Genomic DNA, 26,307 nt, shown 5'->3' with positions numbered 1-26,307 from the left:
TCGCCACGCCCCGAATAACAGTCATTGGACCAATCGATTTAAATAAAGAAAACATGACGTAGTGTTGTGATTGTGTCAGTCTGAGGCTTGTATGATTTTCAAACCTTCTTTTAAGATTATGTACAGCTTTATGCATTAAAAATAATAGCGTCCCGTATTAAAGGAAAAATGTAGAACTAAAAATTCTTTCTGTTCATCAATGATCTATTCTGGAGGAGGTTTCCACGGTTGCTAAGCAACCAAACTACGCTTCAGCGTGCTCCAGACGGCTGCTGTGTGGACTACATTATTAATGGAGCTACAGACATGAAACCTGTCCAACAAACCATATGTCAAGCAGGGAAAAAAGGAGAATACTCCAGCTAGTTTATTGATAACTCCACGAGCTCATCGATCATCGGATCAGTTCGCTGGAGGAGACGTCATAAACTTAGTGAGTAAACAACTGAATTCTGAAACAACAAACGTTAAATCATCACTTTAACAGTTCATGGTATCTCATACCAAAGGTTTTATACAATTTTGTTTCAGGTGGTAAATCTGAATGACTGAAATTCGTTTAAAAAAAAAAGATTTTCATTCATTTATTTGTATTCCTTTTTACTCAAATAAAGTATTTTAGTTCATCATTTGTTTTATGTTCATTTTCTACGTTTTGAATAGAGTCAGCTTTTACTCAAATTTAAAAAAAATTAAAGATGAAAGTGATATTTCACAAAATACATTTAAAATCCACATTTTTACATCTATAAAGTTTTTATTTTTCCCTCTTGAATCATTCGATTCTTTTTTCACCTTCAGCATTTTTGCGTCAATCTTGCTCACACGTTGAATGTTGAATAATTAATTTCTTTGCACATTTTGGTTAGTGTTGACGGCTTAAGTTACTTGGTCTCGAACTGCTCTTTCATCCCTTGTTTTAGCCCCTTTAACACAGATGACAGGAGTGTGTTTGTAGCTGCAGAGACCGTGAGACCGTGCACATGGATAGAGATTCAGAAGAATCAGAAGAGGATGTTCAAGAAGAGGGCGAAGCCTCTGTTTTATGGGAGAGATGTTTTGAGCAGAGCATCTTTGTAGACCTCAGTGAGGATGAAAGCATCCACCTCAGTGATCTGGACAATTCTTTGGCTTTGCATGTGTCCCGAGCAGAGTCTGCACCCTCTGAAAACAGCATCCATCTCAGTGGTAAGTATGTTTCGAAATAAAAGCATAAGAATGCTCTCGGAGACAAAAAAAAAAATCGTTTTTTGAATAACAAATTATAATAATTACTATTATTGTTACACTTCACAGACACTGGACAGTTTATTGCACTATTTATTGTATTTTATTGTTATTATTGTTGTCGGTGTTATTAACATTATTGCATATTTTGCTGTTCATTATCTGTTTGTTTTTTTATATATGATCTGTTTGTATTTGGAGCTATGATACCATTTAATTATGGCTGTCTTGAGATCAATTACAGTTCTATCTTCTATTATTTTTGATAAACTAGAACCTCTTTTATTAATTTATAGAGGTTTTTTTAATTAAATAATTGTGTCATTGTCATTGTAATTAAGTAAAGGTCTTTTAATTACCTGCCTTTCATTAAATTATTGTTTTCTTTTATATTTTTTGAAACTTTAATTTTTTTTTAAGTTAAATGCACACCTTTTTTTAAATAAAATAAATTCTGCTGCACACATGAAAATGAAAAATAGATTGATTTGCTGTATTTTCAAGTGTATTTTTATTGGTATTTATTATCTATCTGCTGTTTTTAATAGTTATAGTAACAAGGTAAATTTCTCTTTGTGGCATCTATGAAGTTCTGTTTGGTTCTGTTCTATTCTATTCTATTCTATTCTTTTACATTCTTTGAAAATCTTATATTAACTCTTCCTAATTTGGGTCCAGAATAGTTTGTCAAACTGGTAATAACAAAAGAAGCATCACATTTAATAGAAACCAGTTAATAAGTAATACATTACATATCTCTGTCTATTTCTGTGCTTTACATTTAAGGAAGTGCAGAGTTGTCAGCGTTGGATGACTCCCCATCGGAGAGCAGTCGATCTAACAGTAACTGTGAGAATGTGACTGAGGGTAAAACAGGGAGCAGTAAGTTGCCAATGTCTCCTCAGAGACCAAACACCTTACAGAATGAGTTACCCCAAAAGCCTGGGTGTGGGGAATCAGGAGGAAATACCAGTGATGAGGATCAGGAGGACTTACCGTATGATGGTGATATTGGAAGCCCGTACTTCAACCAGACAACTAGCTCAGAAGAAAATTCTGACGGAGGGAACACCGTTCATGGAAGTCCTGATCCTCCGGCTCCACTGGAATCGTTCCACAAAGACGCCAACACAGATGAAGAAAAATCCTCTGCAGCTTCTGAGGCAACTTGGGTGGCTAAGCCTTGTTCAGGTCTGACAAACATCAACCATTTGCTGCTCCAGCATTTTTCCCAGGAAGATTTATTGGGATCCGGAAGGCTAATTGAAGCAGAGACGCTGCCAGAAGTGTCCCTACTGGAGAGCGTGGACGACACCGTTGTCAGCATCTCAGCCTCAGCAGAAAACTTAAGGAAGCAAACAGAAAGCTTTGAGGAAAGAAGTGATTCCAAATCAAACAATGAAAGCTCAGAGGTAAAGACAGAAATGGAAATTGATCATCCAACATCTAATGCTTCTGCAAGTTCAAACCAGAGCATTCAGAACGCGAATGCAGATCTGTTGGAGCTTGATGATAAGAAAGAGGATGTGCGAATTCAAACAGTTCCTCTGATGCGGACCAGATCTCTTGGCGAGATTAAATATGGTCAAGGCAAGGTTCATTATCGTCTTCCTGATTTTTCCAAAGTGGCTTCTAAAGTAAAAATCCCCAAAGCTCCAAGTGGTCCAGTGAAGCCTGTCCCTCCCTGCTCTGACAGTGTACACAGAGCCCAGTCTTCTCCTGACATCTTAGATGTGATCAGCAGAGTCCTGGAGGACTTTGTCCATCCTTCAGAGAAGCCCTACGTCTTCAACGCCAACGACAGACAGACTCCGTCAGTACCGCTGCATCATCTGCAGGTAGTTTTCGTAGATTTAAAAGTTAGTTGAAACAGTTTCACAAGCATTTTTTAATCATTTGTGTATATATTTTTTAGGATCACTATGACAAATTACTAACCGAGTACACAACAGGAGAGAATCAGAAAGACACAATCAGGCACGGAACCAAAGTAAGTACCGGTAATAAAAACAAAGTTATTATGAGCCATGAAATGCATAATTCTAAATATGGGATAAGGACAGATTAATCTTTTTTCACAGAACCAGATGTTGTCGGAAAATGAGCGAAACAGACTTTATGTTAAAGACAAAAAGGAGGAGGTTGAGTGTGTTGAAAATGGTCTTTTTCACGGCTCGACTCCTCATCTTCCAACAACAGGTATACAAATATAATTTTCTGGCACCTAGTTTTGTAGCCACTTTCTTTCATTTGATTCTTTTTATGTGGTACGGTCCAAATCTGACCTTTTTTTTTTTTGTTAAGATCACTTAACTCACATTTGCAGCTTTTTTATTGAGAATTAAAAGATTTCAAATGACCATTGATGAGTAAAGAAAGCCCCATGACAGCAGAAACTTAAAAAAAGCTTTTTTTCCCTTGTCAGCAGTAGATTTAAAGTGAATTTAACACAATATTTTAAGTTTAGGTGTCTGAAAACAAGAAAAGTAATTAAAAAGGCATTGCTTTGATACACACATGCATTATGCAAAAGTGCAAACTGACTTATTTGTTGTGTATCTGCTGTATAAAGATAAACAAAAGTTTCCATATATTCATCATTTTAGAAATATTATTATTTCAAGATTCAGCTAAAACGGGTTTAAAAGTTTGCTGCAAAATTCAGGTTTTAGGTTTCCTGTTAATAATGGATGATGCAGGGGTAGGATTGTTAACCTCTGACCAGAAGATCTCAGGTTCAGTTCCCACCTTACCTGCCCATGAGTCAAAGTGTGTTTAAGACCAAACTACGCTTCGTGTTTAAGCAAGACGCTGAACCCTACATTGCTCCTGGTGGTCATAGGTTGGGCCATTGTAAGGCCCTGTGTAGGAACGTGTGTGTGTGCATACATGGGTAAATGGGACTGTGACCGTAAAGCTCTTTGGACCTTCAAGGAAGGTAGAAAAGCACTAATTAAATAAACGCCATATACCATATGTTGAGGATTTTTAACATAAAACAAAATATTTGCAGATTTTTTGTCCAATTCTGTCTTTGGACAAGATAGCAATCTAAACAAAGATAAAAACATTTCCATGAGAAAATGATAAAACAAGAACAGAGATCTTAAACACATCCTTTTTTACAGAAATACAGACAGGATGCTGCTGTTAATGGCTTATTTCATTTCCTTTTTTCAGTACCAACATTTACAGTAAAGGAGATGTTACAATTTAGCATTTTCTTGTTATAGAAAACCTCTGTGAACAAACAGGAGAAAAAACTGAAAACATCAAGGAGGGGGACTCGCTTTTGTCAAACCAGCATGAAGATGTTCAGAGTGACGGCGAGAGAATGACTGCTGAGCTGAGAGACATCATCAGCCAGTTCATGCATAAGGTGTTAGCCCTTTTACCACTCTCCTTATAAACCATTCACTCTTTTTCATCTAAAGAATAAACACCTTAAGCCATTGTAATTTTTTTTTTAGACGGACGAGTTTAAATTTAGTGTCACCAACATGACTGTGAGCACAGATGAACAGCAAATGGTATCCATCTTTCACTGTTCAAAAAAAAAAAAAGAAATTATTCCAGACCCTCCGCATCCGCGTTTACCGGTATGTTAAACCTATTTTTTGTAAGATTTTGAGGAGCATGATGGAGGCTCAGGACCATCTGGAGCGCAAATACATGAGTAAGAAAGAAGAGCACAGAGCTCTGGAGATGCAGAACTACATGGGTCTGTCAAGGAACACGGGCACCTTTGACCCAAACAGGTATGAAGAGCATCACTTCAAAGATAGCCCCCCTGCAATGTGTTTGAACATCTATCCATACGTGTGCAGGCAGCTGGAGGGAGACATATTCAGGATCGGGATGCACCTCGAGGACATCAAGGAAATGATTGACAAGAATGTGTACGAGCAGATTTCTCTACCCCACTCATCCTCCACCTCCACCCCCATAACAGCCCAAATGAAGACTGTTCCATTTTGCACACCATCATCCCCTCCACACCTGCATCAGGTAACACACTTACTGACATACAGCTGCTGCTTTGTAGCAACACAAAGGCTTGTCAAAGCGTTTGACATCAAATTTTGACACAACTGACACCAACTTGTCAAAAATATGAAAGTATAAACACAATTTCCCTAAAAACACCCGATAATAAGCATATTTTAAATAAATAAACTCTTTTATTGCACCAAATTAATCCTGGTTTACATTATGGAACGTTTTTGATTTAGTTTTTTTTTCAATTTTCCTAAAACAAAAACTGTCAATCAACTAGTCACTCACTCACAGACTCACTCAATCAATCAATCAATCAATCAATCAATCAATCAATCAATCAATCAATCAATCAATCAATCAATCAATCAATCAATCAATCAATCAATCAATCAATCAATCAATCAATCAATCAATCAATCAATATGAAACTACATTCACATCTACAGACAAAAAAATCCTTGTGACCAATTAGCCAAAAACAGTAAATCCTGTGTTAAAAAAACTGCAACACATTTGTAATCTTACAGATCAGATAGGAGAAAGAAAGATGCCTCCTGAGGACTTCCAAAGAAAACTCAATTTATAAACTTTTTAACATGTCCACATTTTAAATATAAAAGTCATCTTCTACAAATGTGTCATGTTTCTTAACATCTTGTGTTTATTTTAAATATTTTCCACTACCTAGTTTTTACAAGAGCTCCAGGTGGAAGGAGACTGTCAGTGATCTTGTATTTCTTCAATATTTTAAACATTGCTCCTATATTTGATTTCTTCTCACCAAAAGCTCTTTCCTTATTGTAGACAGTCTTGTCTCTTGTGTCTTTTAGCACAAGTGTGGAGGTTTATTCTGACTGTTTGAGGGTCTGGACAGCTGTATTTTATATAGATAACCAGTTCAAACAGCTGCCATTAACACAGCTAAAAAGTGGAGGAAAGAAGAGCTTCGTAAAAGAAGTAACAGGTCTGTGAGGGACAGAATTCTTGCTTCTTTTGTTGGAGCTACAATCTTATTTTCTACTCCATCAAAAAAATATTTTTTTTAAAATTAAACACTGGGATTTTATGGATTCTTTTTTAAAATTCTGTCTCTCACAATTGAAATGAATTTATGTTTAACTTTAAAGAACATTGAAGACCATTATCATCTTTTTCTTTGAACAACTCGTTGAATTAATGACTGATAAATGCTTGAATGCCCCTTTGTATTTGGGTATAAAAGGGTGCAAACATGAGGACTCCAACCCTCTGCCAATGACAAACAATTTAATAATCAAAACAAAAAAATATGCACTACTTGTTTCAAAAAATTGATTACTGAATGCATTAAAACACTTTTGAGACCAGTGACCACCATTCATCACTATATCCTCATATACATAATTTATAAGATGAAACTTCATCTCCCAAAGAAAACAAACATTTCTTCCTTCCTTGGCTCAACTTTAAAAATTTCACGCTTTTCATCTAAACTCTGAATCTAGAATCTCCATCCTTTATTTTTTTATCTTTATCTCCATAGAAATTGTCAAACTCTGTCCAGGTGGAAAGATACTATGTGAAGAAAAACTGACTTTAATAACAAAGCAAATGTCTTTCAGGAGGTGAAGGAATGTTTTCTAAAGGTGAGCTGTGAAACAGACTCACAGGAGGAAGAAGAAGAGCACCAGGAGATGAAGAACAAAAGGGAGGTCCATTTAAATGGGGAATGGATCCAAAGCAGTGAGATCATTGATGACCATGTTGGACTCAACATCTGCAGTTCACGGTACAAATCATGGTTGTGATGTTAAATATGTCAAGTAAAAATGTTACTAAAGCTACTAACCCCATGAAATTCTTACATGGAACAAACCCAGTAAAGTAAAAGAAGAACAGTTTTGTATGTGCATTTGCTCTCATTTTAAAGTGGGCTCATTCAAAGCTTTCCATCAAGCAGATAGTGTTTCAGGTGCAGCGTTGGTGTTGGGTTCCAGCCTACAGAGGGAACAGAGTTTGAGTCTGTATCTGCAGGTTTCCCCTCTGTCCTTTTTTTAGGGACTTACTGGAGGAACCAGACATCCAGAGAGACACTGAAAAGCTCAGGGCCTCTGTTTTTCAAGAGGTGATAGATGACAGCAACATCCTTGGATGCCTGAGTGCACATTCCCCAGAGTCAAGAGGGAGGCGGTCAGCAGCTAACAGGTCAGTAAAAGAAAATAGATCAATGTTCTTTTAGAAAACATAACAATTTATAGTTGGCATTTTCAAGGGACTTTTGTATTTGTATACAGCAGGCATTTAAAATGTGTTTTTTAGGGATGGGCGATATATCGGTGTGAGTATCGGTGTCGGTCGAAAATTTAAGTTTATCTGTATCAGCCCGATTAAAAAAAATTCTGCTAATATTCTTCTGACTGTTTTCAGAAACATTTAATTTTAAAATGTATACTTGTTCCTAATGTTTACAGTCATAGTCAGTAATTGTCTGTTTTCAGGTAAATGTTATTCTTGATAGGGATACATGTTCTCTGGCAATGGAGAGCTTACGGTTTACAGTTATGTCTAATATGCAATGTAAGGTCTGAATGCTTACAAATATATTTATATGAAAAGTTTTAAAGTGATACTTATTTGTGCATTTCTAATAAAGAAACGAAAAGGAAATCTAAACTTTGTGTTACTGTAGAGACACATAAGTATCTGTATCTGCAAATATCGGCTATCAGCCACAGTTGCCGGGAAAATATCGATTATCGGTATCGGCCTAAAGAAATTATATGGGCCTATCCCTAATGTTTTTATTTTTTTATGTGCAGCTGCTTTACATCCTTCTTCTCATCATTTTTCCTTCCATCACATGTACATTTCTTGTTGCTGCAGCAGTGATCTGAGCCCGGTCAGGGATCAGCGGGACAGTCTGAGTCTGGCAGTGGAGGTCTCTTTTTCCTCTGTTGCTCTCGGAGACTCAGACAACCATGGCCTCTCAGGACCCTCACCACCCATCTCATGTGTTTCACAGGTCAGCTGCAGATGAAAGCTCAATGTTCTGCGCCCCGCAACCTGCAGACATTTGTCCCCTGCAGTTTTTTTATTGCTGTCAAAGTTCAGTTTTGTGCTTTCAGATGCAGAGGATCATAAGCCCTGAGACAGACAGTGGATTTGGTAGCTCCTATTTGACTCAGTCAGCTTCTGGGGAATTAAATCTGCTAACAGGGAGGTAAAAACAAAACATGATCCAAGCTTTTCTCGCCATGTGATCACAAATAAAAAGTGACATATTTAGTTCTGTTTTTACCAAGTGCTTTTTTCCATAGTGAGGTTACGAGTGGCTCAGACAGTGAAGGTTCTGGTTACAACCCTCCAACAGCCATCCACTACCAGACAAGTGGTCGGAGGGCCACCCCCCACCAATGTGTCCAAACGCAGCACTGTGGAGCAGAGGAGCTTTGGGGGGAGAGCACTACCAAGGAATCTTCACTGAAACTGCAAGGTCATTTCCAGCTACCCCACCACAAATCTGAGCCTACACCCCGGACCACCATGGATCCTGGAGACCGGGGCAGCCCACTGCCATCCTGCTCATGCAACAGGTCAGAGGTCACGTTTAACAGAGAAACCCATCATCCATTTTCCTAACCCAATGTATCAATTTTGGGGTCACGGGGTTACCATAGCCTGTCCCAGCTACTGATGAGCGAAGGTGGAATATAAAAATAAATAGATTTGTTACATGTGCTTCTTTTTACACTTACAACACACAAACATCTGTGTATGTTCCTGTGTGTGAACAGTGAAGCTATCCTGGCCTTGCAGTCAGAGGTGTCACGGCTGAAGAAGGACCTTGAGGAGGGCTTGGTCCAGCTGCCACACTTAGCCAAAAAGATGGACTATCTCACCTCAAAGTATGGGCAAGAACATCAGGAGCACAGAAGTAAAATCAAGTCCCATCAAGCAGCAGGGTCAAGCAGGTAGAAACCCTGTATTTTGATCAAAGAAAATGACCAGAAATCTTAAAATGAGACCTTTATAGAGTTGAATAATTATTTAAAACGCATACAAACCTTAAATTTATTCAACATATTTGTTGCCATAATAGCTGTAATTTCCCTAAACCTTCATGATCAGAACCTCCAGAAGAACTTTGAGTGAACTCAGCAGCAGTCTGCTGAGGACAGAGGACTGGATCTCTTCAGACATGGACCCCAGAAAAAGCACAAGTACACAACCTTAAAAGATCACAAAAAAGTAACAAAACAAACCTGTTGAACATGTGTTTGTGGATCTACTCTTGCATGTTGCTTAAAGGCTCTGTCCGCCCAAACTCCTCCGATCTCCTGCTGCAAATGCACGATTCACCAGGGGGGAGCAAGAGAGCTGAGAGACACGTTTGTTCCACGTCAGAGTTTCATCTCAGTAAGCACTCCAGAAGAGGTCAGATACCTATTCACCGGAAAATATATAGAACTATTTGTTTTGATTTTGAAGCATCAGAGTATTCTGTCCAAACCAAAAACAGAAATCTGTATCATCCTCCTGCAGGGAGGGCGGAAAATTCAACTTTTCAGAGAGAAGATGAATTATTGTTTCAAGACAATGATCAGCAAAGACCTAAAGGTGGGGAAACTCAACAGAATGTGTTGCACTAGTGATGTAAACTAGTCTTTTGTTTTGGTTCAGAGAAAATAATGGCAAATGATGCCAGTAAAAGTATTACTTTAACTCAGTTAAAGAGATTAATATAAAAATGAAAAGCTGCCCATCATCATTGTTGACCGTTTTTCTGAATGACTCTGCACTTGTTGTGCTTAGGGTGTTGTTAATAATCTCATTTTTACCCAGCAGCCACCAGGAGGTTTGGCTCCAAAGAGAGGTGGTCTTTTCGTTCAGCTTCCACTCTCAAGAAGCCTCTCCTTCAGGTTCACTACGGCTCAACCAGCAGCCTGCCAGCCAGGTGAGCCACTCCCTCCTGCTCCACACAAACACTGTTGCCCTTAAATATATGGCTTTATATAAAGCTGTCTCATTGCATTTATAATGTTTCCTGTTCCATTAAACCAGCTATAAAGTGTGGGAGCCACAGCTTCAGTCTGTGCCTCTTCATAGAAAGCGCTCCACCCAGTCAGACACTGCACTTCTGCCCAGCAACATGTTCTTCCAGCAGACATTGTCTCCGGTGTCACTGTCCTCAAGAGGAACCTCCAAGACAAGCAGATGCAAAGGAAAAAAGGTTCGAGCTCTTCCACTGTGACACATCACCTGTCTTAGATGTTGTTTTTCTCTCTAGAAAAGTTTTGATGATGTTTTTCAGGAGGTGGACATGAACAGGACACTGGATCAGGCTATTGAGGTCGCTCGCAGCATGAAGAGGACTGCAGACCGGATGGCTCGACAACTGTCTGCTGACTTAGTCAAGGCTCAGCAGAATAGGAAACTTCACAACATGCAGCCACTAGGGGGCAGGACTCACCTGGAATTCTAACATGTTCGAGCTGCTGTACCCTGAAAAATACATTGTGTACATATGTCATGTGAAACAATACTTTTAGTGCTTTGTGTTAAATGTTCTATTACTAACATTTTTTAAACACAAACTATTTTAAAAAAAAAGGTACACAAGATCAGGGTCCTGCTTTTTTGAAGTTCAATACCTGATTGTGATGCGATTTCTTTTAAAGATGCAACATGTTCTTTATCTGTAAGTAATCCAAAAATTTATTTATGTCTCTTTTCCTATTTACATCTATTTAAAATTAATATATTTGTTGTTGTTTTTCTAACCAGCGTGTAAAACAGTTACTAAATAAATATTTTGTACTGACAATTGAAATGAGTTACTGGTGTGTCAACTAATCAGTTTCTGCTGTCTCTTCAATCAAGGCCAACTTTCAGCAGTAAAAATTGTATTTTTTTAAAAGATAAAATATATCTAGGTTGTAGGTGTAAGTTAATTCATGCTTGACTTACATTAAGAAAGGGACCCTTATTAAAAAGTGTTACCAGAGATATTTTAATAGTGCTATATGTTAGGTACAAACCTTTATGTACCTTTTTGTTTCACCTGCATCTACTTAACAGATATTGTGTTCCAGAAAAAACCCTCCCTCTATTTAGTTTGAACGACCACTGGTTTTTGTCTCTTTTCTATCGTTCCTTGTTAAAAAGCTCCCCTGCTCATCTCTGCTGAGATATAGATGCCACTGACAGTGTCTTCTTACTGAGTTTTTGTCGCCTTGTTCCTGTCAGGGCCGCGCCTTGCTGGTGGCGGCCTGTGTATAGCTCTCTGCTGTGTAGTGTTGAGTTTCTCTGTTGTTCTAGAAGTGGAGCAGCCTAAATAACTTTCCTGACCTGTGTGCTGCAGCTGCTCCATTTTTCACCTCTAGGTTTGTTCCGTTTGATGTGTTTGACTGAAGCCTGTGTGAAGAAAAGACCATCAAACTCATGCTACAAAAAGAAGATGATGAATGAGACCTCCTGATGTTTGCAGTCTGAGTTTGGTCCCACCGAATATAAATAATAAATCAATGTCATCAATTTTATGACTAAATTTAAAGGATCATTTTGACAAAACTTAATCTCACTTTAAATTTTTTAACATAAAATGTACAAGAACTATTTTGATTCACAGGAATGACGCCTGGAGTGAATCTGCTGTGTTGTATGAAGAATGTCAAAGTAATGTGAAAGTTTTGTTAAATCCACATGTGTGTCCACCCACCTGCCTTTGCAAAAGGCACGCCCCAATTATTCCTGAATTTTTCAATGAGTATAAAGTCAAAACCTCTGTTTAAAAAAATAAAAAATAAAAAGAATAAATAAATAAACTTAACAAAGAAACCTATTTGAGACCAGAATGTGCGTCATTTTTTTTCTTTTTTGGTTACGTTTTTACCTTGGTAGTCTCTGAAATTGCATGGGAGCCGGTTTAGCTCATTCTGGTTTGCGGCGCCTTCCGTCCGTGAAACCAGGGTTCAACTCTGGGCTGTTCCCTGTTCCCTTCTCTACTTCTGTGCCGGTCTGTGCCCAAGCCCAGTTGCTTTGAGAGGGTTGTGTCAGGAAGGGCATCCAGCGTAAAACATTGCCAAGTTTACCGTGCGACTCGTTCACTGTGGCGACCCCTGATGGGAAAAGCCAAAAGGGAAACAACAAGTCTCTAAAATTGCATCTTTCTACCACCAGCCGCTAGTGGTCATTTAAGGAGTAGAATCACCAAGAACTTCTGACTTTTTTCAAATTCAGGAATAAAATATGGGGTCTTAAGTATCTTTACAACAATGTGACAAAAAATAGAAAATTGGGAAAAGCAAGAGTTTTGCCAGATCCACAAAAAAACTTGCAACTATTGATGCACAAATGTAATCCTAATAAGATTATAACAGTTTAAAAAATAACTGCATCCCCCCCTATTATTCACGGTTGTCATGAAAAAGAAAATAAAGCAAAAACAAAATTTACCAAATGAGTGTACAAATGAAATGTGGCTCTGCAATACACTGGCAACCTGTCCTGGGTGCACTCCACCTTCACCCAATTAGAGGGGATTTCTAAAAATGAATGAATGTACAAAAAAATATTTTACACACACACACACATAACTAACAAAAACTAATATATATATATATATATATATATATATATATATATGGATGTATAGATATATATACAGTATATATATACAGTATATATATATATATATATATATATATATATATATATATATATATATATATATATATATACACAGCATATATTAGTTTTATTCTCCACAGTTTAATTTGTAATGTTTAGTTGCGGTGAAAAGTTTGCCTTTTAAAGTGGGAGTCTGAGGGATGTTGCTCTCTTTTGAAACCCTTTTTGCGTTGTGTTGTCACAATTGATACTTTCATAGCAATACATGTTAATGCATTACTTAATTTCACTTTTTTTTATATATATTTTCTTTTTCCTGATAAGTCACACATAAAAAAAAAAATTAACCCCTTGATGCCTGAATTGTTTTTTCTTTCAAGTAGATGCTAAATTAAGGTAATTTTGGAGCTGAAGTGGTTTGAAGCATGTTTGCATCAACAGGCGTCAAGGGGTTAAGGAAAAAATAAATAAAAACCAACAAGTACATAAACAAATAAATAATGGATTTTATAGGAACAAAGTCCTTTTATTGTTTAATTTCTTACTGAGCAGTAGCTCTAGGGTCAGCTTTAGATGTTGTACATACCATGTCACTAAATAACCCTGTAAGTCACTGAGATTTTTTTTAAAAGAGAACAGCACAATTATAATGTATTTATAATTGTGTATAAATCATTTTAGTGAGAAAAAATATTTTTGCATAAGTTTTGTTCAAAATGGGCAATTTTACTGGCCTCCAATTTGAATTATAATACAATATTTTTTTATTACATAGTTTTGAATAGATGTTGATCAGATTTTGGCAAAAAACTAGTCTCATCTATGAAAAGATCCACCCCCAGGAAATGTTTGTGAATGTCCAGAAATTATATTTCCTTTTCTTTAAATAAGACAAATAAAAAAATAGGTTATCACTTTCATCAAGTTTTGTCTTTGTCTGTGAGATCCTTGAATTTCAGCTGGGACAACAGAGTTGTTTTATTGTTCAACACAAAGGACTTCAGCTCCACATTCAGGACACTGTTGCCACATTTAATTGAGCAGACAGCAAAACAAAGCAAGAACGGTGTAACATTAACAGTCCTAATCAGCATCTTCATCTAACCGAGGTGAGCTTCCATCGCTGGCTCTGATAGGTGGCCCAAACACCCCTGAGGGGTGGAGTTACAGCCTTTGGGCTCTTTGGCATCTGCTGAAACAATAAAGCACCTGTCGTCTCAGCTAAGGACAGAAAAAGAGGAAACGGCAAAGAAAAAATTGATTTATGCAGGAAGTCACTCTGAGAAATAACCTCACAGCAAAGAATTGGGGACTGTTCACCTTAAGATGTATAAACTTTGGCTTTTATTCACATTTACAGGGGTAAGTTGTTTTTATTTCATAATATTTTACCAAATCAGTAAGAACATTTCTTCTTTTGTCATACATTCGAAATATGTAGATAGAAAACAGTCAGTCCAGGTCTAAATTTTTTAAACAAAAGAATTCAGTCTTTGCAGTGTTTCCAATGTGTGCGTGTGGCAGGCTTAGCCTTAGCTCAATAGACAAATTCATTGTGACCTGAAAGAAATACCTGCACAGAGTGAGCTTGAAATCTGTGTTGAGTGAAGGTAATGTGCAGCCGGCTGCCTCTCGTGCTTGCAGAACATGATACAGGGCATAATTTGCTTTCAGGATATAATATGAAATACCACAACAGCTTGCTGCCTTCAGAGCAACGACATTATCTTGAAAAAAAAAAGAATGATCTGTCAACTGTCATTATGATGTTTCCTAGTTTCTGTCATTAACTTGCTCTGTTGTTTCTAATTTTCAGATATGTGCTGCTCAAAAGGGTAAATTATGGAATTTTTCTAAGATTTGACTCAAGATTCATATTCAAATTTTTACTTTATCATATAAAAAATGTAATAAAAATAAGATTGTTAATAAACATATTGAGTCCACATATTAACCCTGCAGGACTGCTTTTTATTTGAAGTATTTCTAACACCATAAGTGAGCTCTAAAGACTTAAATAAACACATTTTCCCCTCAGACATCTCCTTGTCAGTGTTCACCGTGACGTCAAAGAGTATGACGGTGCAATGGAGCGGCCACACCGGTGCCAGCTCTTACAAGATCACAGCAACTCCCAAGAACTCTCCGGAGCAGCCCGTCTTTGCTCAGTTTAGCGGCAACACAGTGATGGGCTCCGTTAACTCCCTGACACCAAACACGGTCTACACCATGCAGTTAGAGGCCATGGACAATGCCCTCAATGTCCTCAGCAGTGCAGAGACGGAGGAGACAACAGGTCAGAAATCCCAAGCCACAAATTTAGAGCAGAAATGCTGCATTGTGAGTTGGTGTCAAGCATTTAGGAATGGAATAAAAGTGACTATTTTGAGTAATCTGATTATTGATTTATCAGCATTTTTAGAAATCTTACATAGAAAAATCTAACAAAACATAGTTCCTTCTCTCAAATTTAAACATTTTAACTTTTTCTCACTAAACCCAATTTTTTTACTGTTTTAGTTCTGTATATAATTTTTCTCTAACCCACTATTTTCATGTAGGTTTTAATTGAGGCGATTAGATGAAGCCGAGCGATTAACTGTGGGGAATTTGGAGACAAAATATGAAGAATCAGTGGGCCATAAGCTTTTGGAACATTTGAAATCACAAATTAAAAGCTGGACAGCAAAGCATAACAAATACTTGTTTCATTCATTAGATCTAGCAAACAATGTTGAAATCAGCCCACAGCATATGTGACGTTCAAAGTAACAGCCAATAGCAGCGGGATTTTTGTAACTCTACCCTTTGGGTTGGCAGGGATTGTGTTGCCTGGAGAACAGACCATAATGCTTCATGGATTCTCTGTGGTCAGGTTTCATAAGCATTTAACAAATCAAAGATAGAGAGAAAGCAAGGCGCGACGCAACGCATCAGTTGTGTCACAAACGCAAAAATGTACTTTGAAAGCCAGGAAAATGATTTTGAAAGCAACATTTCATGTTTTCAATTGCAATTTAAAAGTTTTGTTTGTAGCCCTGGTGCTATCGTAGGCACTTTAACATTGGGAGTTGGGTCATCTAGACCCACTAGACAGTGCGCTGAACCTTTTTTCTTCAATGATTTGTGTTCTTCACTGGTGTCCATGGATTACATGAAATCTTTCCAACTTTATCCCCCTTTGTCATGGTAGGGAGAACACGTCAATGTAAAGGCGGGGTCATCTAAGATAGCATAAGGGTTAAAACTGAACATTTGTTTGCAATTTAAGACAGTTTTAATTCAAAATTGTGACTTTTGTTCTCATTGTTGTAGCACAACTTCATAATCTTTCTCCTGTGCATGCCCTCCCCAGCCCCTGATGTGCCCAGCATTCTGCAGACCTACTCCAAACTCAGCGACAGCATCACCGTCGAGTTCGCAGAGGTCCCGGGGGCGACCGGCTACATCCTGAGGGCAGAGTCAAAAACAGGGAACTTCTTCTCCGAGACCAATGTGACCTCATCCCCAAGCACTGTGGTGCAGCTCCAGCCATATACAGATTACATTTTGAGTGTCATGTCCGTCAACTCCGGGGGAAGGAGTCAACCTTCATATCCCACTGAGGCCAGAACAGGTAAACATTTGATATGCAGCAATGCAATCTGACCTCATCTACACTCTTTTATGGGGTCTATCAATAAGAAAATAGTATACTACTGCTGATAACATTCACACAACACAATTGGGTTGCAGTGGTTTGAGAGGTTAAGCAGGTTGTCCAATGATGGAAGGGTTGGCGGTTTGATCCCTGCTTCCTCCAGTCAACTGTTGTTGTGTCCTTGGGCAAGACACTTCAGCGTCCCTGGCTCCAGTGTGTGAATGTGTATGAATGTCCCGGTGATGGTCAGAGGGACCGTAGGCGCGAACTGGCAGCCACGCATCTACCATCACCAAGTATACATGAGGAGTGAATGAATAATGGACACATTGTAAGCGCTTTGAGTGTCTGGAATAGCCCAGATAGAATCTAATCCATTATTATTTTATAATGACCTCTCAGAAGTATTTCCTTGTCCGACAACAAACATTACTGGTTTACCCGGATAGAGATCAGTGAACTAAAAATGGAGCGAAACCCTTTTGTTGTTGCTGTCAACAATAGTTTTTTATTCCAGCTGCAGCTTATGATTTCACCCCCTATTCTATCTGATTTTCCCCGCTGTTGTGGTAAAGCCAAGATGGAAATTGTATCCGACTGTATCTATACTGCGCCATTTTAATAACTTGAAAAAGAAAACCATGAGAATTAGGTTATAGCCTTGGAGAAAGAGTCGATGGAATATGATCAGAGGCAAAACATTCTTTCTTTTGTTACAAAGCACAAAACAAAACACAAAAAGATCTTATGCTGTATTTGGTTGCATTCCAATTTCAATTAATCACTGATTGTCATTTTTTTGTAGTTGTCATGGCGCCTAAACTGAACACATCCTCGCCCACCAATGAGACCATTCTTGCTGTCTGGGCTCCAGTGGAGCATGCTGTACTTTATACGTTGGTCATCATCCGAGAAGGCTCCTACGTCCGCAACAAACTGAACACCACCAACACTGAGGTCACTTTCGACAACCTTCAGTCGGGAACCTCCTACTGTATCAAGAGCATGGCTTGGGATGCTGAGGGTCGTATCGGTGACGACAAGACTGTCTGCCAGATCACACGTAAGCACCAGTCAAGTTTAGCTCCTACCGTCATACAACTTTCCTGTTGATAGTCCTCTGGTTTCTTCTCCAGGCCCTTCAAGTCCAGATGTGATTGACATCCAGGTGACTCAGGGACGTGCTCCGGGGATTGCGATCTATTGGGTGTCAGTACAGGGGGCTAAAAACTACACAGCCTGGACCACTTCGGGCCAAAACTGTTCTACAGGAAACACCAACTGTTACATCCTGCTTGCAGAGTGTGGGCAGAACCGTTCTGTCTATGTCACAGCCTCCAACGAAGCTGGAATCAGCAGTCCCTCGCAATCAGTCAACTACATTACATGTGGGTTTGGAACACTCAACCACACGCTTTTCACATTTTTACATTTCAAATCCATATTAATATGTTTGGCCAACTTTTTTTTTTTTAGTCCGCCCCACTGCACTTTTTATTTAAATCCAGTGAAGAAAGACATTTGGAAATTATTTTTTTCATTCAAAAACATACTTTTTACTTTCAAGTTATTTGTGCAGAAATATTCCACATTGCAAGGGTTTTCTTTCATTGGTGTCCCTCTGTCTTTAACCCATACACATAACTTTATTATTAACAAAAAATGTGCCTGGATTCTTATGGGTTATGGCAGGACATTTAGAAATTGTGCAAAATGACTTCAGTCAATTAAGTTTAGGAGTTTTATTTTTTTTTCAGGTGGCTACAAACATTTATGCTGCATCCTGATCCACCCTCAATGTCCCTAATGGCAGATGATCTCTTCTTTTTCTGTTTAATCTCACAAATAACTTGAATTCTCACTCAAAATGATGATGAAATTTTATTTTTCATCTTTTTTCTTCCTTTTTTTTGTACAAACTGCGGCTGTTAAATTTTATCTGTGAAGTGACCAAAGGAAAAACACAAACAAACAAACAACAAAATTTTGGCTACTGTTTGCAGAAGCCACTTTACTGCTTCTTTTTTTTTCCATATGCAGCCAACTTAGTTTAGTTTAGATTTTAAACTATCCATAATTGCATACTTTTTATGTCAAACTTTTGAGCTTAATATAGAGACAATTCTTTGTCTTTACTTTTTGATTTACTTCAATGGCATACTTTTTGTGTCAGCTTTGTTAGGTTTTTATAATACTTTTTTTGGCTGGCTGAACAAGCCATCTTTTAACTTTTTGTATTGGTTCACTTGTGTGCTTATACATATGTTTTACTATGTTATTTACTACTATACTATGTTTTTACCATTACAAATTTCCTAGATTTCTGTGTGCTCCATTTAAAACTGTTTTCCCTTGGCAGACCCATGCCCCCCTGAGAACATTTGGGTGGAGGAGCCCACAGCAGGTGACTGCTATGTCATGTGGGAGGAGGTGCCGTTGGTGGAATTCTACGTGACCTTCATTAAGAGAGATGATGGGACCGAGAATTTATGCAACACTACGGACACCACCTGCCAGTTCTCCTGCATGTGCGGCTACACCTACCTGACCAGCGTGTTCCCCTACAACAAAGCAGGCCCCAGCCTTTTAGCGCACGTTCGTAACTACACCACAAGTAAGATTTTGGATCGAGATGAGATATATCTAAAATAATCAGTTTACTTTCTGATGTGTTAATCTTTTCATTCACTGAAATTTCCCGCCTTGACTCTTTCCATCCCAGTACCCTGCTGCCCTCAGGATGTGCTGGTGCAGCTGGTTTCCACGGAGACCCTGGAGATCACGTGGTCACCTGTCAAAGGGGCGGAGCTGTATGAGACCACAGCAGCAGAGACTAGTGATATTATCCACTGTAACGACACGTCACCGGTGTGCGCGCTCTCAGATCTGAGATGCAACACTGCTTATTCAGTGACTGTGACCCCGTGCAGTGAGTTACGAGGATGTAACAGTACCTGTGCCCCAAACGTGCACGAGACAGGTATTAGTACTGTAGAGGCATTTTTTTTTGGTAACTTTGATACATAAAACAAAACTAAACTTTGTCACACATCACTTATTTTGTCCCATCTGGCAGCTCCCTGCTCTCCGGAGATTCTGAACATGACACAAACTGGCAACTCCACATACAGAGTCCTCTACACCACCCCAAACTTCCCCAATACAAGCTATACTATCACCGCCACTGGGCGCTACAACAGAGGGTCATGCCAGTCAAAGAATAACTCCTGTGAGCTCACACAGCTGCCCTGTGGCACAACCTATGAGGTCACAGCTGTGGCCACCTCAGCAGCTGGGGGAAGTCTGCCTGGGTTTAGCAAAACTCTGGAAACAGGTACAAATGTGTAGTTTAAGACATTTTTTCTGTAATGTCGCAGCTAAACCTTTTCCATGTTTTTCCCGTCCAAAGGTCCCTGCTGTCCAGACTCTGTGAATGTGAGTCAGGTCACGCAGGCAATGACCAATGTCACCTGGTCACCTGGCGGTGGAGCTCGCTCCTACGTCACCACACTGACCTCCCAACGTGGGCACGCAAAATGCCACACTCTGGACACACACTGCCTGATGGGATGCATCACCTGTGGCACCAACTACAGTGTCTACCTGGAAGCCATCAGCAGCACAGGGCACACATCACAGTGCAACTATCGTGGTTTTTCTTCCAGTGAGAACAATTTAGCCCTGGGATGAGGAGACAAATCACATGTTGATGATACAAAACTAATGTAAACATTTAGTTAAACACTCAACTTTGCTTTGTTGCAGGTGCATGCTGTCCAACAGGTGTCAAACTCTATCGCCGGACTAACTATTCACTCAGGGTTTACTGGCGATCTGTGGGTCTGCAGAGCCAAAACCACACAGTGGAGCTGTACGGGACCGGAGCCAACTACACCTGCATCGCCGCTGCAGGGAACACCTACTGTGATATCCAGGAGGAAACATGTGGGGATGTCTACACGGTTGTTGTAGCACCAGTGGGGCAGTCAGGGCTCAAAGTTACCTTCTGTCAGCCCAGAACATACTCAGGTGGGTCATCAGTGGTCCAGGATATTTAGATGATGCACAAATATTAATATTTATTTTTCTTTCTTTCAGTTCCCTGTCCAGGAAGCAACGCAGGCATGGGTAAGTATCCGTTCTTACAATAAAATCCCATAACTCTTCCTTTTCTTGGATTCATAACAAAAACTTTTTTTATAAGGAACATAACTGGACTATTAGGGGTGTGGCGATTAATCAACGTAATTAGTGAATCAATTTATATTCCTGTGATCCAACCAGATCAATCTGTGTGAGGAATGTTGTTACCCGTAGCTAAATCGACCCATACCATTAAAAAATAATTGAAAAATGACAAATTGATCATACCCTTTGGATTGAAGCACAATTGGTGTTGGTCACACTGTTGAATTTTGGCTAAAGAGGTACTGGATCGATTTTAGGTCCGTGAATCATTCAGTGGGTTGTTCGAAATTATTCAATATCGACTATGAATCCTATTGGCAACCACAAGTTATGATATGAATCGAATAATTTAAAGAATCGTTACACCCCTAAAAACTACTTGATAAAATCTCTACTTTTAGCACTAACTGCAGGAAAATTGACTTTTTTTTCCCTTTTCTTTAAAGTGATTTCTCGCCAAAGACGAAGCGTGAAATAATACTGGTAGGTCTTTTGCCTTTCAATTTTGATGTTTTACACATTGTCTAACATGTTTTGTTTCTTGTTTGCTACCAAAACATGGATTAAAGTTTCTTTTCTGGACACAGTCATTGTTATCACTTCATGAGTAAAAGGTTATCTCGTGACAAGTATCATGAAGAAGTAATAATCTGACTGTATAGGGATGAACAATGAGAGTGAAGGGAACAACAGAGAGAGAATAGAAGCACATTAAGGCTAATTCAAGTGTTTACCTCTGAGACCCGAAAACGGGAAGAAGGATGAAAGGGAACGTGACTGAGGGGAAAAAAGAACATCTGCGGAGGAAACATGAGATTTTTGTGTTTTCGAGGAGTAACTGTGAGAGCAGATTTAGTAGCTCTCACACAAAGAAAAAAAACACCTTTGCAGATTTTAATTTTCAGAAAAACATATCTCCAATAAAGCAACTGATTGTTTCCCTTTGCCCACCCAGGGACTCCAGACCAGCCCATTGATGAGGACCAAGGATTTGCCATGCTTAATTCTCAACAAATGATCTAGAAATCTCCCTATTGTCCAACATAAGAAGAATCAATAAATAGGAAAAGGAATAAATCCAAGCCATACAATACAGAGCAGTGATTGGAAGCCATGTCTGGTCTGACAGCAGAATTACATCAATAGATGGCTCTGGGTTGTAATAAAATTATTCCACTCACTTCAGTTTGTTCATGAAATGCCAATTCATAGCTGATCTTATCTTGAGGCTCTACAATACAGGAAACATCCAATTAAAATAAACAACTGAGGATGTCATGACATAAATAATGTTTTAAAATGATCTAATTAAACCCTGATCAATCCTGTAAGACAAATAATTGTAACTCTATTTTATGGGTAATGTGACGGATAGATCACATCAAACCTCAAGTACTGAGAACCTTTTCTAAAAAATAGGAAGATCTAGAGTTTTAATTTTTTTTATATTAAATGACAGAAATGAACATTTAAGTTTAAAACTGTAAGGAGCAAAAGATTTTCAATAATCTAAATAAAAACGTACAACCTCCTCAGTCATAGGTACTGGTAGTCACCCTGCAATTGAGAGGATCATTCTGAAAGTGAAATAACAGGTTTCCACCTCGCCTGCCTTGAGTCATGAACCACAGATCGTGTGGATGATGCATCTGATCCTGTGACTGGAATAATTGTCAACCTTTTACTGGACATGCGAACTCTCACTTACTGATGAGAACAATAAAACAATGTTTTGGCATCCAAACGTGTGTAATGTGATTCCTTTTGTGGGTCTTGTGGGGCAGACAGAACATTAACATAAACCTCCTGAAATGAAGGAGAATCCACCAGCAGAGCTGTTATTAAACACTGACTCTGCATAACTGACGCACACACACACAAAAGAGGTGGCCTAAAAAAACTAAAAGAACTCTGATCTTAAGGAGAAAATAACTAGAACAAGTCTTTTTTTATTTAACAAAGAATTTAGAAACAAGGAGTTCCACACAAGCATTCAAAAAGGGAAAAATAACCCTAAATATGTTAGATTGAATGACTTAAAATCGATTGGTATACTATATTTTTTAGCTAGTTCTAAGCAAACGGTTATCATTTTTTAGTTTTAATGTGTGATCACAGTGGCAAAAAAACTAGTGTAATGAATGGAAATTATTTATTTGGTAAAAAAAATATGAACTAGAGAAGAATCTTAGTTGGCCCATCTCAATAAATGCAGAAAACAAATCAAAATAACCAAAATTTGAAATTTGAAAGTGTAATCCAAGTTTTCTATCGCAAAGAGCACGGAGCAAAATGATTTTGACTCATTTTAATAATAATATTTTTTTTAGCTCTATATGAGTCACAGTATTGTCAACTGGTGATTTTGAGAAACACTTGGAAAGGTGTAAAGTAAAGATAAGTTCAAACAACTTAAAACCTGGTAAATCACCTTGAATGTCTAAAAACAAGGTTTTGACAAGGTTGTCAAGTTTCAAATAGTTTGCAGCCTTCAAGTAACTGTAGTTTACGTTGTGAGCTACTGACTGTAGAAACTCTCATTTTATTGAAGCAACCCATGCATGTATTGTTTAGTTACCACACATTCTGTTTAGACGGAGGGCGGAGAATGGAGTACATGGATAAAAAACAACTTTTTCTGTGGTTTCTTTAGTTATGACAAACTCCTTTAAAGTAAAAAAAAATCGCTCTGTATTGCTTATAACAGCATTTTAAATGTATTTTTAAATGCTATTAAAATAGTTTTTTCTAGCATTTTATGTGATGCACTTTGTCTTATATCAATCTGCCCTTTATCTCAGAACCAATATTTTTCCTCTTGTGAATATCAGAGCAAGGTGGAAGAACTCAACAGTGTTTTCAGATCACAAACTCTTAAAAACTCTCTTTGTACGTCTTTACTATACCTCAACGATCACTTGTGAGTTGTCAAATTCAAACATTGTCTGGTCCTCCTGCTGTCAGAGGCATCATCCTTATCTGAACTCAACCAACACACAGCTCTATCCCACGTCTCAAGTCTTATGTATTTTTGGTTTAAACTCCAGGGTTTTTAATTTTTTTTAGCTCCCTGATTCTTTTGGGCTGATTTATTGAGGTTTCATTGTCCCAGTAGAGTTTAACGAAAACAAATTGGGCGTGACAATTCATTTTTTTGGACCCTCAATTAATATTTATATTGGGAACAGGAGGGTCACATCCCTTGGGATGGTTTCGACTGAATAGCAGTACAAAGTACTTCTGGCTTTCTTAGAGACTTTGAGAGGACTGCGATGTAAAACTCCAACTGGTGACTCCATTGTTCTACTGGGAGACTTCCATACAGATGTGGGCAATGACAGTGATACCTGAAAGGATGTGATCTAGAACAGTGTTTTTCAACCTTTTTGAGCCACGGCACACTTTAACCTTCACAAAAATCCCGCGGCACAACAGCATCCGAAAAAAAAAAAAAAAGCAGAAATTCATGGTCTGTATTGATCGACAGCCACCCCACCCCACCCCCCCGCCGCAATCTCACGTGGATTTTTGTGATAATTGTGGCAGAAAAAGCAGGAAGTTGAGGCTGTTTTTTTCTAAGAGATGAAATAAAAGTTAAATTAGAAAAATTTAGAAACTGTTTGTTTGTTGTGGTTTCAAGACGTTTCACAAGGATGACTCATTGTGTGCTGTGGGAGATGTGGGAGATCATGGGAGATGTAGTGTGAAAACTGCAGAAAAAGGGCAGAAAGACTTGCGTCTCTGAGCTTCATTGTGTTGTTCACTTGGTCCACGGTCTAACACCGGACTCTGGGGAAAGCTAGACCGCTAAAGACGAGCTTTAGCTGGTATTTATGTTAGAACTGAGCGACTTTATCAGCAGAATTAAGAACAAGGAAGTGAAGACTTTAAGCACTTCTGATTGGTCAGACTGATGACATGTGATTAAGCCTTCAAGAATGATTGGCGGAGACAGTTAAAGGGGCAGGACTTTTCCTTACACAGTTATAGCTGCAGCTAAATCGCGGCACCGTCATTCTTATCAAAATGTCTTTAATAGAATTAAATAAACACAAAGAAAAAGTAATTTTAAGATCTTTTATATTCCTAACTACTCAGTGTTTTATCAGGGCCTGTTTGGATGAACAAAGAGCTGATTTCCTGGAGATGGAAAATGTTTTTAGATCAGTGAATGAGGGCAATTTCCCACGGCGCACTAGTGTGCCGCGGCATACTGGTTGAAAAACACTGATCTAGAAGAACAACCTCCCCAATCATATTTTTAACTTTTGCAACAGTCATAAATTGTTCATAGCAAAACATCATCTCCAAGCAGATGGGTGTCTATCAGTGGGCGTGGCACCAGGAAACCCAGACAGGAAGTTAACGATCAAGAATTTAGCTGTCATTTGACCTTTGACAGTGTGTTTTGGACACTTGAGTGTCCGCTTTCAACAGACCACCACCTGGTTGTGATTTGGCCGGGAGAAGGGAAGCCAGATAAACTCCCAAATGCAAATTTGGAGTGTGCTGGGAAACTCTGGTACTCAGAAGAGGCTACAATTCCCACGTCCAGGAGATCTTTTACCAGATATAGAGGGAGTCTGGAATCATTGAGTCCATGTGATCTACACAGCCATTGTAGTAAGTGAGGCAGCTGTTGGACCATCAATCCATGAACCCACTGGTGGTTGCTGGAAACAAGGGATGCTGTCAAGCTTAAGTCCTGTAGAGTCCGGCCTTCTAGTGGGACCGCTGAGGCAGCTGACAAGTATTGGCAGTCCAAGCGGCATGCAGAGCAAGCAAATGCAAAGCTTTACAGTAAGTTAATACAGCAAAACAATCTGACATTTAAAACATGCGCTTCTGTGAGATTTACTGTGAAGAAAAATCACAGCATTTTTCCACAACAGCCTTGCTGCATAAATAAGGCATGGTGGTAATATTATCACGGTTTGTGGAGACTATAACAAGATTATTCATTTATATTATCTGCTAGCTTTAAGACGTTTAAAGCGAATAAGAATAGTTTTGAGTTTAAATAACTTTTTCACAGTTGTGATTTTCTATCTTTTATGTCTCTTGTGGATGAAGGGAGATTCCTTATGGATGTGTAACCAGAGAAGGATGTCACTAAAAGTCATTCTTTTTAACCCTTGTGCTCTCCTAGGCACTTTGACATTGGGAGTTGGATCATCAAGACCCACAAGACAGTGCGCTGAACCTTTTTTCTTCAATGATTTGTGATCTTCACTGGTGTCCATGGATTACATGAAATCTTTCCACCTTTATCCACCTTTGTCATGATAGGGAGAATACGTCAATGTAAGGGTGGGGTCATCTAAGATAGCACAAGGGTTAATGATCTGAAGCATCAAACAAAGCATTTTCAAGTAATATTACATCAGTCCAGGAAGAACATATCATGGTGACCTGACTATACTCACCTCAAATTCACAAAAAAGATCAAGTTTCCTTACATATGAAGATTCTTGCTTTTATAAGGGACACAACTCAACATCTAAACTGTGTATTTTGTATTTTTTAACTAGTTTTTTTATTGGTACATATGTGTTGTTTATGGTTACATATGATGTGAACATATTTTTTTAAGAAACAAAAGGATCATCTGAAACCAACAGGTGTGGCTGTGCTCCCACTTCCAC

The 26,307-nt window shown here is 38.6% G+C and overlaps 2 protein-coding genes across 10 annotated transcripts; both read left to right on the top strand.

The window, feature by feature from the left end:
* Positions 1 to 35: 35 nt before the first annotated feature.
* Positions 36 to 11,035, top strand: aknad1 (AKNA domain containing 1). Of its 9 annotated transcripts, none has more exons than XM_078934918.1 (21): positions 36 to 433; positions 959 to 1,188; positions 2,014 to 3,065; positions 3,143 to 3,217; positions 3,309 to 3,426; positions 4,461 to 4,606; positions 4,698 to 4,757; positions 4,852 to 4,985; positions 5,055 to 5,235; positions 6,828 to 6,994; positions 7,264 to 7,410; positions 8,092 to 8,227; positions 8,331 to 8,425; positions 8,523 to 8,798; positions 9,000 to 9,176; positions 9,334 to 9,425; positions 9,514 to 9,639; positions 9,748 to 9,822; positions 10,051 to 10,159; positions 10,267 to 10,435; positions 10,517 to 11,035. In XM_078934918.1, exons 2-21 carry the CDS (start codon positions 984 to 986, stop codon positions 10,685 to 10,687), a joined length of 3,711 nt encoding a protein of 1,236 aa, XP_078791044.1. In that variant the 5' UTR covers positions 36 to 433; positions 959 to 983; the 3' UTR covers positions 10,688 to 11,035. The 9 variants fall into 9 exon arrangements, with proteins under 9 accessions (XP_078791044.1, XP_078791042.1, XP_078791041.1 ...); XM_078934916.1 differs by having other exon boundaries at positions 10,048 to 10,159; XM_078934915.1 differs by having other exon boundaries at positions 8,089 to 8,227.
* Positions 11,036 to 14,041: 3,006 nt separating this feature from the next.
* Positions 14,042 to 22,406, top strand: fndc7a (fibronectin type III domain containing 7a). The gene is made up of 14 exons (XM_011486748.2): positions 14,042 to 14,196; positions 14,651 to 14,669; positions 14,873 to 15,130; positions 16,190 to 16,450; positions 17,280 to 17,537; positions 17,611 to 17,862; positions 18,834 to 19,088; positions 19,197 to 19,454; positions 19,551 to 19,808; positions 19,884 to 20,138; positions 20,240 to 20,503; positions 20,573 to 20,602; positions 21,109 to 21,145; positions 21,618 to 22,406. The coding sequence occupies exons 1-13, from the start codon at positions 14,161 to 14,163 to the stop codon at positions 21,138 to 21,140; spliced, it is 2,436 nt and encodes an 811-aa protein (XP_011485050.1). The 5' UTR covers positions 14,042 to 14,160; the 3' UTR covers positions 21,141 to 21,145; positions 21,618 to 22,406.
* The last annotated feature ends 3,901 nt before the right edge of the window (positions 22,407 to 26,307 follow it).

The sequence above is a fragment of the Oryzias latipes genome, chromosome 17 (genome assembly GCF_053564925.1).
Source record: "Oryzias latipes strain Hd-rR chromosome 17, Olatipes_Hd-rR_3.1".
Taxonomy (NCBI): domain Eukaryota; kingdom Metazoa; phylum Chordata; class Actinopteri; order Beloniformes; family Adrianichthyidae; genus Oryzias; species Oryzias latipes.
Note: the sequence above shows the minus strand (reverse complement) of the source record. Positions and strands in the feature narration are given on the sequence as shown.